This window comes from Cetorhinus maximus, chromosome 15, assembly GCF_964194155.1.
Source record: "Cetorhinus maximus chromosome 15, sCetMax3.hap1.1, whole genome shotgun sequence".
NCBI lineage: Eukaryota > Metazoa > Chordata > Chondrichthyes > Lamniformes > Cetorhinidae > Cetorhinus > Cetorhinus maximus.
The window spans coordinates 7,813,464-7,827,244 of record NC_135893.1 but is presented as its reverse complement, the minus strand read 5'-3'; the positions used below and the strand labels follow the sequence as shown (position 1 = coordinate 7,827,244).

The following is a 13,781-nucleotide window of genomic DNA, read 5'->3' as shown; positions in this document are numbered from 1 at the left end:
CATTGGAACTCTCTTCCCCAGAGAGCGATGAGGCTGGGTCATTGAATATATTTTAAGGCAGTGGTAGATAAATTCTTGTCTAACAAGGGAGTCAGAGGTGATCGGAGGTAGGCAGGAATATGGAGTTGAGACCTCAGTCAGGTCAGCCATGATATTATTGAATGGTGGAGCAGACTCGAGGGGCCGAATGGCCTACTCCTGCTCCTAATTTGTATGTTCATATTAGACAATTCTGGTGAATTACATTTAGTTCCAGGCACCGCACCTCAAGAAGGATTTATTGACCTTGGAGGGGATGCTACACAGAATCACTAGAATTATACCGGGGGTAAAAATGTCAAGTTATGAGGACATGTTCCATAGACGGGTTTGTATTCCTTGGAATTTGGAAAATTAAAGAATGACCTGATCGTGGTGTTTAAGATGATGTGTAGGAAGAAACTGTTTCCTCTGGCGAGGGAGCCCAGAACATGGGGACATAACCTTAAAATTAGGGCTTTGCTGTTTAGGGATGATGTCAGAAAACATTACTTCACACGAAGGGTGGTAGAAATTGGGAAATCTCTCTACCCCCCCAGCAAAAAGGATTTAGGTCCATATTTTAAAACTGAGATTGGCAGATAAGAGTATTGAGGGTTAGGAGGATAAATGGAGTTAAGGTGCAGATCAGCCATGATCTCATCGAACGGGAGAACAGGCTGGAGGGGGCTGAATGACCTATTTCTGTTGGTATATTCCTAGGAGCTCACATCCTCAACCAACATCACCAAACACAGAAAAGCTGAAAACACCCAGCAGGTCAGGTAGCATCTGTAGGGAAGACGGAAGGGTTGATATTTTATAATTCAATGCTTTGTCAAAGTTCTCCCAGTGTTTTTCTGGTTTTGTTTCAGATTTCCAGCATCTGCGTTTTTTTTATACTTTTTGGTTACACCAGACAAACAAAAACAGATTTAACTCATTTTGTTGGTGGGGTCATTTGCAAATGGGCTATCACATTTTCCTACACAGTGTCAAATAATTCATTGAATATGAAGTGATTTGGGAGGTCCAGGGGATATGATAAATTACTCAATAAAGCAAGTTCTTTCTGATAGATGTTGTGTCCTTTTGAACTGCAGGAGTAACAATCAATTTTACACCTTCTGATTAAAATTATGGATTGTAAATCAAACTTATCAATATCTGATGAAATGTACTTCAAACTTAAAAGTCATGGCCTTATAAAGCTAATAATGACAAATTGTAGATTGTATCTACATTAAATGCATGGAAATCAACACCCTTGCAATTTAACCCAATTCCTTCTGTAACCATGGCATTATATTTCAGTTATATCATTTTGGGAATTAGTGTATTTTAAAGAGCTGCCAAGACAGCTTTTGCCCATACATTCCCCATTCCTTCACTGTCGCTGGGCCAAAATCCTGGGACACCCTCCCTGACAGCACTGTGGGTGTACCTACACCACATGGACTGCAGCGGTTCAAGAAGGTGGCTCACCACCACCTTCTCAAGGGCAATTAGGAATGGGCAATAAATGCTGGCCTGGCCAGTGACACCCACACCCCATGAACGAATATAAAACATATATATATATATAAACCAATGGCATAAGGTGTCAACAGCATTGTATGCAGGAAGCCACAAAAATATTTTTTGAGTTAAATTTATTTTTGTTATTTGTCACATCTGCGGTGGTGCAAATTGTTCCTACAAGCAAATAACAGAATAGCTTTTGTGCAGGTTAACCTGCCTTTCATAGTCATGAAAAGAACAATGCACCTTTTTGATCTTTTTCTTCTTCCAAAGATCCAAGCACTTTTTCTGTCTGGAAAACTGTCATGTAGACCAAATGGCCAAATGGTGTTTTGCAATTAGGCATTGAGAGCCCATGAGATCATGGCCGATAATCCTTTTCTACCCATGTGTCAATTGATTTGGTGTCTTCTGTGATGCTGCCGGCTTGATTTAAGAATTCAGATGAAATTTTGGTTGCAACTCCAGCCAATCATTCTATGGGACACAGGAAAATCGTCCTGTTGTAATGAATCTTTAGCATCATTTCAGCACTTGAACTCAAATAATAATCCATACCATCCTAGAAATATGCTCACCAATCTCCTCTTTCAAATATTACGCTTACACCGGTACCAGGAAGAGAATGACTCAAGCCAGAATCTGTTTCCCTCAGGCATCATACTGCTCAGTGGTGCTCAGTGGTTTCATCAATTGGAAATTAATGTTCTCACCAAGTGGCCGGACAACAAGAAGCCACAAGGTGCTCTTCACTGAATTAAGCTGCTATAGTAGATAACTACTATGAAAATAATAACACGCAGATTTTTCATCATAATGCTAATTCTCTCCTCCTCACCATAATAGGGCATTGGCACAGAACTGTTCAGCACAATCTAAACATCTGTAACATTAAAAAACATTTAAGGTCAAAAATAGGAATTTGGCCAATCAAATGTATATGAATCCAGTCAAATAAATTTCAGCCTAATTGAGATCTGACCACTTATCTTTGATTTTTGTAAAAAAAATGTACAGAGTTAATTTGCTAACAATTTAAATACATCCAAACCCGGGGGCGGAATTTTACGGCCCCTCCAGCCGGCGGGATTTTCCAGTCCCGCCGAAGTCAATGGACTTGCCGCATTTTCCGGCCCCTCCTCATTGGGACAGGGCCGTAAAATTCCGCCCCAGGGGTGAATATGTTTCTTTCCAAGTTACACATTCAGCTGAGATCAAGAACGAATAAAAAAAAGGGGAAATTAAACCCTCATGCCTTCACTCCGTGCTCAGCATTCATTTATCACCCCCCACCCCCCTTCCCTCCTCAAAGTACTGTTTCATGTCAGGACTGGTCACCCCAGTGACCATAGACAGTCAGTGGTGGCAAGTTATTAAGCTGTGGAGGAACCCAATTCGACCCGCCTCCAACACCCACGCTTTCCTGCACAAGTCATTTGACCCTGCTTAGGAATGGGAAATTGGGCTGATTTTCTTCTGCCTCTGTTGCCACCCGTAATGCTGTCCTGTCTTGAGATCACCTGGCTAAGCACAGACTGGGAATTGAGACTGCAACCTTCTGGACTCCATGTCTTTATCAACAACCAGCGGAGAAAACGAGCAACACATTCCTAAATACTTGGCACTCAATGTTGAGGCAAAGTCCTCTACATTGGAGAGACCAAACGCAAACTGGGCGACCGCTTTGCAGAACACCTGCGGTCTGTCCGCAAGAAACCTCCCTGTCGCTTGCCATTTTAACACTCCACCCTGCTCTCTTGCACACATGCTGCATTGTTCCAGTGAAGCCCAACGCAAACTGGAGGAACAGCACCTCATCTTCCGACTAGGCACTTTACAGCCTTCCGGGCTGAATATTGAATTCAACAACTTTAGATCTTAAACTCCCCCTCCCCCCGTTTCTTCCTCCTCCCTTTTTTTTTCAATAATGTATATAGATTCTTCTTTTCCCACCTATTTCCATTATGTTTAAATCTACAACTAATACCTTGCCAGTCTTTCCACCCCACCCCCACTAGAGCTGTACCTTGAGTGTCCTGCCATCCATTCTTAATTAGCACTTTTCTTAGATAATATCACCACCTTCAACACCTCTTTGATCCTTTTGTCTGTGACATCTTTTGATTATCTGCTCCTATCACTGCTTGCTTGTCCCCACAACCACCCCACCCTCAACTTCTCTCCCCCCGCCCCCCACCTTAAACCAGCTTATATTTCACCCCTCTCCTAACTATACTTTGGTTCTGTTGAAGGGTCATGTTGGACTCGAAACGTCAACTCTTTTCTTCTCCACCAATGCTGCCAGACCTGCTGAGTTTTTCCAGGTAATTCTGTTTTTGTTTTGGATTTCCAGCATCCGCAGTAGCTTTTTGTTTTTATATCAGAAAATCTATTGATGTCTGATGCCGGTTAACAAGGTTTGCAAGCTGATTCTGTGACTTAATTTCCAACATTTGCTGATGCTGTAGAAATAGGGACCACGCAGAAGTAAAATACTATGGATGCTAGAAATCTGAGATACAAACAGAAAATGCTGGAAATATATGGCAAGTGAGGCAGCATCTGTGGAGAGAGGAACTCAGTTAACGTTTCAGGCCGATGGGGTAAGTTAGAGATATAACATGTTTCAGGCAAGTGAAAGGGGGAGGAGGGAAGGTCTGATATAGGGTGAAAGACAGGAGAGATTAAATGAGAGGTGGATGTGAAAATGGGTGTTTTTTTTTTGGTACCTGGTCAAACACAAGAAGGGAAATAGAAAGCAATGAAGGTGAACAAGGTAAAAAGCAAATGGAAATCCAGTCCGAGAGAAAAGCAGGGCTTCTCCAGGTGGGCATTTCTGGAAGAGAATTGGCAGTGAATTAGACACTAATACAAAAGCAAAATATTGTGGAATAAAAGCAAAATACTGCAGGTGCTGGAGATCTGAAAGAAAAACAATAAGTGCCAGAAAACCTCAGCAGGTCTGGCAGCATCTGTGGCGAGAAACAGTTAACGTTTCGAGTCCAATATTCTTCGGACTGGAAAATATTATGGATGCTGGAAGTAATCATTTTATTGATTAATTTGTCAAATAGACTCCGGTCTATTTGACTGATTTTCAGATCAGGATGGTTAAATGGCTAAAGGCCAATTTTGGTAATTACATTATATCAACAGGAAAATGCTGTTTGTCACAACCTACAATGTTTGCGCTTCCTAACATACCTCTGTTGCCCCTGTCCCCCACCTTCCCCGGCAATTCTGAAGCTTTTCCTTTGCACAAGGTGAGTGGATAGAGGTTGAGGATCTACCACCCATGGCCAATATTAATGCTGTTACCATGGTGCCTGGCTTCAAAAATAATACAAAATGTGAGAATGCTCTCTGAATGTGAGGATATATAGACAAACATAAGAAATAAGAGCAGGAGTAGGCCATTCAGCCCTTCAAGCCCCCTCCACCATTCTGTGAGGTCATGGATGATCTTTTACTTCAAACCAACATGTCAACAGCCAGGATATCATGGAACTAATGACAGAGGCAGAAACCAAAGGATTACAGATTATGTGAGGTTATTAGTATGTGAGGCTGTAGGTGATGGAATATTTCTATAGCAAGGCTGGAGATTGCAATGACTCCACATTACCACCTGCGCATTGATGGTGAGTTGTTGAAACACTTTAATACAGTGAGGCGCTTGTAAGTGGCAAGCGTACTTAGTGCAGTCTGGCTCCTTGATCCAGCTTGACTGATTAGGAAAACATTCTGCTGAATGTGGAACAAAAACAAAAATACCTGGAAAAACTCAGCAGGTCTGGCAGCATCTGCGGAGAGGAACACAGTCAAGGTTTCGAGTCCGAATGCTGAATGTGGAGTTGTCTCTCACTGCCCTGATAATCTCATCCCGCGACGGCTCAACATATCCCTTTAAGGGCTTCACCACTTCATCCCAAACAAGGCCGCTTTCCTGGCCTAATTACCCGAGCTGCAATGTGAATCTGGAGCCCCCGTGTCCTGTTTGCAAACTTGCTGTACATTTTCCGAAAAAATATTTAAACTTCTTGGTTTGAGGCAAAAAAGTGGTTTGATACGCTTGGCCTTTAACGTTGCTGCAGCTGCTTGAAGCACACAATATCCCATCCACAAAATAAGAACTGTTGACTATTAAGCTGTCTCGAAACCTGATAAAATCAGCATAGATTGCACCAGTGAGAAAAATCTGAGCTTTTTTTTTCCTGTATTTTCAACGGTTGCAGTCTCTTAAGTATCTGAATAATTATTGTGTTTGGTTTGCCTTGTATGGATTTCCCCATGTAAGGCAACTTGAGTTTAAGACAATCTCCCAAAACCCCCCAAACAGTAACCTAAATTAATAGTCCTACATGCGGAAAATTTATTTTTAGTGTCAGCATTAATTTGGAACAGTCCTTATGAGAGAAAACAGCAGAGTACCAGTAAATATCCAACTGTAGTAAAATGTGTTCCATTTAAAGGCTCATCTAGCCGTCGTTATATTCTGACAGGACATTATTGTAATTTAATATTATTCACCATTCAAATTCTCCACTTGTACTGAATGCCCTTCATGAAGATCATTTTCTCTGGGGCGGAATGTTACACTTACTAATCATTACCTCAACAGACAGTCTGTTTCAGCGCTAGGACAAATAGTCCTCGCACCAGTGAAAACCAGTATTGATTTTGTTTAACAAAGCAGATAAAGGCATGGACAGCAAGAATAGATTAAGTTACTTTAGATCACAGCTGTGTTGCTGTAGTTGTTATGCTAAATGAATGTCCTCTAATCAAAGCTGCAGTGTCCTTCCAATGAACCCTTCATACATCAAAACCTAAAGCCAATGACGTAATGACAATGTGAAATGTAAGATTTTCACAAAAGAAAGACCGGTTGTTTATAGACCATCTTTCACGACCTCAGGATGTCACAAAACACTTTACGACTAATGAAGTGCTTTTGAAGTGATCTCACTGTTATAATGTAGGAAACATGGCGACCAGTTAGTGCACAGCAAGGTCACACAAACAGCAATGTGATAACAACTAGCCAATCTGATAAAAACAAAATACTAGCTAATCTGTTTTAGTGATGTTGACTGAGGGATAAATGTTGGCCAGGACACCAGGGAAAACTGTCCTGCTCTTATTTGAACTACTGGCACGAGTTGGTTTCCTGATTTTTGCAGCACTAAATACGGTTTCCTTATCACAGCGGGAGACTCACAGGCCCATGAAAAGCTGCCATCAGGCCAGGGTCACCAGGACTAGCAGTACAAATTAGGTTTTGTGTCTCATGAATGACAGTCTCTTGGAATCTGAGGTGAACACCTGCCAATGTAAAAGTGACTAAACCAACTGAAAAGGGGGCAGAAAGGAACACACTCCAGGAGTTCCTCAAGGTAGTGTCCTAGGCCCAACCATCTTCAGCTGCTTCATTAATGACCTTCCTTCCATCATAATGTCAGGAGTGGGGATGGTCGCTGATGATTGCATAATGTTCAGCACCATTCGCGACTCCTCAGATACTGAAGCAGTCCATGTCCAAATGCAGAAAGTCCCGGGCAATATCCAGGCTTGGTCTGACAAGTGGCAAGTAACATTTGTGCCACACAAGTGACAGGTAATGACCATTTCCAACAAGAGAGAATCCAACCATTGCCCATTGACGTTCAATGGCATTACCATCACTGAATCCCCCACTAACAATATCCTGGGGGGTTACCATTGACCAGAAACTGAACTGGACTAGCCATTTAAATAATGTGGCTACAAGAGCAGGTCAGAGGCTAGAAATCCTGCGACAAGTAACTGACCTCCTGACTCCCCAAAGCCTATCCACCATCTACAGGATATGATGGAATACTCCCCACTTGCCTGGATGAGTGCAGCTCCAACAACACTCAAGAACCTTGACACCGTTCAGGACAAAGCAGCCCGCTTGATTGGCACCACATCTGTAAACATTCACTCCCTCCACCACCGATGCACAGTAGAAGCAGTGTGTACCATCTACAAGATGCACTGCAGGAATTCACCAGAGCTCCTTAGACAGCACCTTCCAAACCTATGACCACTACCATCTAGAAGGACAAGGGCAGCAGATGAATGGGAACACCACCACCTGCGAGTTCCCCTCCAGGTCACTCACCATCCTGACTTGGAAATATATCGCTGTTCCTAAACTGTCACTGGGTCAAAACCCTGGAACTCCCTTTCTAACAGCACTGTGGGTGTACCTACGCCACATGGACAGCAGCGGTTCAAGAAGGCACCAGCTTCTCAAGGGCAGCTAGGGATTGGCAATAAATGCTGGCCCAGCCAGTGATGTACACATCCTGTGAATAAATTTTTAAGAAACTCAATGCAAAAGGAACTTCCCTAAACAGTAACATGGTTCTGTCAATGGGTTCGTGTGCGATGTCATGTTTATTTACTCAGGTTTTTTCCAATTATGGTGCAGTATTTCTGACCAGTTAGACAAGCAGCACTGTCTTCAGTACTTCTCAAACAATAAGGACAATTCCTACATTGCAACAGTGACTTCACTTCCAAAAATATTTAATTGGGTGTAAAGAGCTTTGGGATGCTCTGGGGTCATGAAAGAGGCTAGATAAAGGCAAGTTGTTTTTTTTTAATTTGTTCATGCAGGTGTCACTGGCTAGGCCAGCATTTATTGCCCTTCCCTAATTGCTCTTGTTCAGAGGGCATTTAAGAGTCAACCACATTACTATGGATCTGGAGTCACATGTAGGCCAGACTAGGTAAGGACAGCAGATATCTATCCTTATAGGATATTAGAGAACCAGGTGGGTTTTTGCAGCAATCAGCAATGGTTTCATGGTCATCATCAGACTTTAATTCCAGATTTTTATTGAATTCAAATTTCACCGTTTGCCATAGTGGGATTTGAGCCCGGGTCCCTGGAGCATTGCTCAGGTCTACTGGAACACTAGTCCAGTGACAATACCACTATGCCACTACCTCCCCTTTATCAGAAGAGCTGCACTCTCTCCCACTGCTCACTTATTTTTATTTATTGTGTACACAGCATTAATTTTTTCCAGCTCCCAATCTTAGCTGAATCATGGAATGGTTACATCAAAGAAGGAAACCATTCGGCCTGTCCAGTCTGTGCCAGCTCTGCAAAGAATAACTCACCGAGTCCCAGTTCCCTGCCACTTCCCTGTAGCCCTGCAAGTTTATTCTCTACAGATAATTATTCAATTCTCTTTTGAAAGCCTTAATTGAATCTGCCTCCATTTTACTCTTAGGCAGTGCATTCCCGATCCTAACCCTTTGCTGCACAAAAAGCTTTTCCTCATGTTGCTGTTGCTTAAAAACATAAGAAACACGAGCAGGAGTAGGCCATGCAGCCCTTTGAGACTGCTCGTCCATTCAATGAGATCATGGCTAACCTACCATTTTCTTGGACTATCCCCGTATGCCTTGATGTTTTTAATGTGTAGAAATCTATTGATCTCAGTCTTGAACATACTTTTGCCAATCACCTTAAATCGGCATCCTCTGGTTCTCGACCCTTCTGCCAATCGGAACAGTTTCTCCCTATCTGCTCTGTCCAGACCCCGTATGATTTTTAACACCTCATTAAAATCTCCTCTTTATCTTCTAAGGAGAATAGCCCCAGCTTCCCCAGTCTATGCACATAAGTGAAATTCTTCATCCCTGGAACCATTCTTGTAAATCTTTTCTGCACCCTCTCATCCTTCCTAAAGTATGGTGCCCAGTATTGGACACAATGCTCCAGTTAAAGCTGAACCAATGTTTTATAAAAGTTCGTCAGAACTTTTGTACTTTAGGTCCCTATTTATAAAGCCCATATTCTTTATTAACTGCTTTCTCAACCTGTTCTTCCACCTTCAATCATTTGTGCACATATACCCCCAGGTCCCTCTGCTCCTGAATCCCATTTTGATTTGGAGAGGTACTAAGTGAGGGTAAGAGAATCTTCACTGTAAGAGTGGTAATATTGGATATGAAATTATTCCCAAACCACACTTCGAACCTCACAGCAGCTGCTAAAGATCAGGCTGTTCACCAACCTCTATCATATCTACCCACAAAGGGCAGAAAAGGCAAGTATTAAACGGAGAAGAAAAACTAGACTCCACAATTGTTCAATTGGTTAAAACGTCAGGAAGACCCATTGAATTTAGAAAGTCTTGTTGGAATCATACATTATCAGAAATCTTCATTCTAAAATTAGGAAGCTTGCAGAGTTAATAAAGGCAGTTCATGCATTCAAACTGAGAGAAGGCAATGCCATGAAAATGCTTCTTGATGGTACTTTGTGCTCTCCTTACTCATGTTGTTATCTTGCACATAGTCCCAGTGAATATAATCAGTCCCAGTGAAAAAAAAAAATGAAAGTAAATAACAAACTTTAATTTAAGCAGCAAAATGTAGTCATTTTGGGAGCTCGACAAAACTGTTTCCCACGCTGACGTCACCTACTCAAATATACACATGCTTTACAATGGGAAGTGTTCGAAATGCCCCTGTAAACCGAAACGACAGGCTCATGTTTTAGTGCAATATCCTGGAGGTAGGCTGACTCCTTCATAGGATAAAAGAGAAATAAATGGGGATGATGTAACGATAAAGGGCATTCAACCCATGATTCAAACTCTCTGCCGGGAGTCAATATTCATGATTCCTAACTCCTACCAGTTGTTCTCTCCCAGTTTATTTTATTCATTTTATTTAGGAGCTCACTTATCAACAAGTCCTGATGAAAGATCTAAGCTGAAGATGTTTAGAGAATGTTAACCTGTCATTTCTCTTTACAGATGCTCACTGACCTACTTTACATCCATTTAAGTTTATATTTATTTATTGCATCGTATGAGCACACTTTTCCTCCACTTGAAACTTGGTACTTAGAGGTGCCCCTTTTTTCCAACTCCAAAACTGTCTTTGGCAGAATCCACTGACTGTAGCCTTTCTTTTAATCCTGTAGTTCAATCAGCCCCTTGTGGGTAATGTAAAGATTGGCATTGCCAATGAGTTCAAATCAGTAGCTGTCCGTCACAGGCTAGACCATCAAAGAAAGTCATTTGGAGCTCCATTATCTCCCAGACACTAAGTAAGAAATCCAAACTTCTATTTAAAAAAACAGACCTTTGATGGTCCTTTGGCAATTGAGAAATTTCCTGAGCAGACCACTCAAACTGCAGACGAATGCATTAGGAAAAAGCAACATGATCTGTAATTGTTTTATTTATACCATGTTCCCTCTCCTTTAATGTTGTTGTGGTGACCATTTTCTGAAGCACAGCTTTAACATTCATGACTGCTTCATGCACATTTTGCGCAAACAAGTCAAATCCAAAATTTGTAATTTGAACAAATGATTTGCCACACCCAGACGACACATACTGGTATTTTTATTGGAGCATCAGTATTGTACTCTGCTCCGTTTAGGACTGGTGACCTCCCTACTATCACAGCCTGTGTGCTGCACTGCGATAGACTGGCATGAGGTATCATCTCTGTTCCATTAGCATGGATTTGAAAAAGTTTACTTTGGGAATTTTTATTCTGTTTTGCGTGCATTCGGGTATTGCTAACAAGGAGCACTGGACCTATCAAGGTAAACAAGATGTTTGCAGTATTTATGATACAATTTCGCACAAAATTTAACTTTATAAAAGTTGTCCTCTTTTTTTTGTCCAGAGTGCATGCATTATCAGGGAGAATGATGACCTGGAAAATTAATTTAATGCTTAAATATAAAACTGCAGGAAGCTAATGCGAGTGAAAAAGTGTGGAGTGCAAATTAAGAATTTGAGAATGAATGGTTTTGAAGGTGCTTGCTGAGATTCAGTGTCCTTTACCTATTGCTTTACCAGAAGGTGACTTGAATGAATTCCACTGGGGTTCGAAATATCCAGCCTGCTCTGGTTCGCACCAATCTCCCATCGATATTCAGAGGAAAAAAGTGAAATTTAATGCGACTCTACCCCATTTAGAGTTAAGTGGATACGACGGACCACACGATGGACCGTTCCTAATGATCAATAATGGACATTCAGGTCTAGTACTCTTTCACTCTATGTTTTAACAATAAAATGACCCTTTCTTTAATTTCTTTTATATGTAACACTATCTGTTAATGAGTCTCTGATATATATTTTCCTTAATTTTGCCCATCGCTATTTTAAAGGCATTGACTTTTGCTGATGTACAGTTCGAAAGATAGGGCAACCCTTTGGCATCTCACCCAAGTGGTTTGTTCTTTATGTGTGAGCCTGAGCCATGAATATTGGCAGGCTATTCAACCACTGAGAACAAAATAGTTAAACTCTCTTCTTAAGCCACATTTCCTCTTACTCATTTCCTAGAATTGGGGCGAGGAACATAGAAACATAGGAAATAAGAGCAGGAGTAGGCCATTCAGCCCCTCAAGCCTGCTCTGCCATTCAATTAGATCATAATTGATCTTCTACCTCAATGCACTATCCCCATACCTCTTGATGTCTTTACTATCTAGAAATCTATCGATCTCTGTTTTGAACATACTGACTGACTGAGCTTCCACAGCCCTCTGGGATGGAGATTTCCAAGATTTACCACCCTCTAAGTGAAGAAATTCCTCCTCATCTCAGTCCTAAATGGCCTGCCCCTTATTCTGAGACAGCGTCCCCTGGTTCTAGATTCTCTAGCCAGAGGAAACATCCTTCCTGCACCTACCTTAGTGAGCCCAGTAAGAATTTTCTATGTTTCAATGAGATCACCTCTCATTCTTCTAGAGAGAGGAAGCTCACTTGATAGTGATGAGAAGCTAATGTTTCTCCTCCTAATCCAGGGACACTATAATACCCATCAACTACCTTAACTGGGATTGCTTAAATTAGCATCGTAAGTGAGAGCTTTTTTTTTCAAACTTTAGACAGAAAGTGTTACACAGCGATATGGACTTAGAGGCTGCACAAATGAGGAATGAGGTTTTTATTGATCCATTGCCTCTGCCTTTTTATGTGTCACAGTATTGAGTGAACAGTCCAGTGTGTAGGTCCAATTAAGAATAGGCTTAAGGACTAATATGCAGGAAGAATAACACAACAGCAACCTAACATTTATATACTACCTTTGACTTAATAAAACATCCCTGGGTGCTCCACAAGAGCATTATAAAACAAAGCATGACAAAATACGATCTGAATTAATAACAGTATTACAGTTAACTACATTTCTTCAAACAAAGAACCTGAATTCCAGACTTATTGACAAAATTAGACAAGGTGAAGCTTTGGAGAACTCTTTAGGCATCGCAAGACTACAGAAAATATACCCCACAGTGTCAAATCAATGATGCTGGATTACTGACTGCTTGATGAAAAGATTCAGGTGGGACCAGGGCAAAGCATCATTTTCTCAATATTTCTGTTAATACAGTTTTGGGAGTCAATGATAATGTGAGTATTTATTGAACACTTAACAGACTGGAGAGGAAGGTCACATATTGTTGTCATTAATAGTGAAACATTTTTAAAAAAAAACACATGCATGTGCATTCAGCTCCTGGAAATGCACCAAGTATTGTTGTGCAGAGACTAGAGAGAACCTATCAACCTACCCTTGACATTCAATGGCATTATTATCACTGAATCCCCACCATCAATCTTATGACGAGGTTCACCATTAACCAGAAAATCAACTACAGCAGCTACTTGAGCAGGTCAGAAGCTGAGTATCCTGCGGTGGGTAACTCATCTCCTAATCCCCTGAAGCCTACAAGACACATCAGGAGTGTGATGGAATACTTTCCACTTGCTTAGTTGCAGTTGCAACAGCCTTCAATAAATACAATAATATTGAAGACAAAGTAATCTACTTGATTGGCATCTCATCCACTAGCCTAAGCATCCACTCCTTGCGCCACCAGTGTATGCTACGTGCAGTGTGTACTAGCTAAAGGATGCGCAGCAGTAACTTGGCAAGATCAACTGTCTCCAAGTTCTCCTCCAAGTTACACGCCATGTAGATTCGGATATATATTGCTGTTCTTCCAATGTCACCGGTCAAATTCCTGGAAGTCCCTCCCTGACAGCACCTTCACCTCATGGACAGCAAGAAGAAAATTCACCACTCACTTCTCGAGGATAACTAAGTTCAAAGAGCTGGCAAAGGCACAATGGACTGAATGGCCTCTTCCTGTGCTATAAAAATCAATGAATCCATGATTCTAATTGGAAACGGGTGGTAAATTTCACCCTTGCCAGAAA

The 13,781-nt window shown here is 41.5% G+C and overlaps 1 protein-coding gene across 1 annotated transcript in view; it reads left to right on the top strand.

The window, feature by feature from the left end:
- Positions 1–11,042: 11,042 nt before the first annotated feature.
- Positions 11,043–13,781, top strand: part of ca6 (carbonic anhydrase VI) — a 37,068-nt gene continuing 34,329 nt past the window's right edge. Inside the window, exons 1-2 of the mRNA XM_078559199.1 lie at positions 11,043–11,146; positions 11,406–11,588. Of these exons, the coding sequence (XP_078415325.1) occupies positions 11,059–11,146; positions 11,406–11,588 (271 nt within the window). The 5' untranslated portion in view covers positions 11,043–11,058. The remainder of the gene's footprint in view (positions 11,147–11,405; positions 11,589–13,781) is intronic.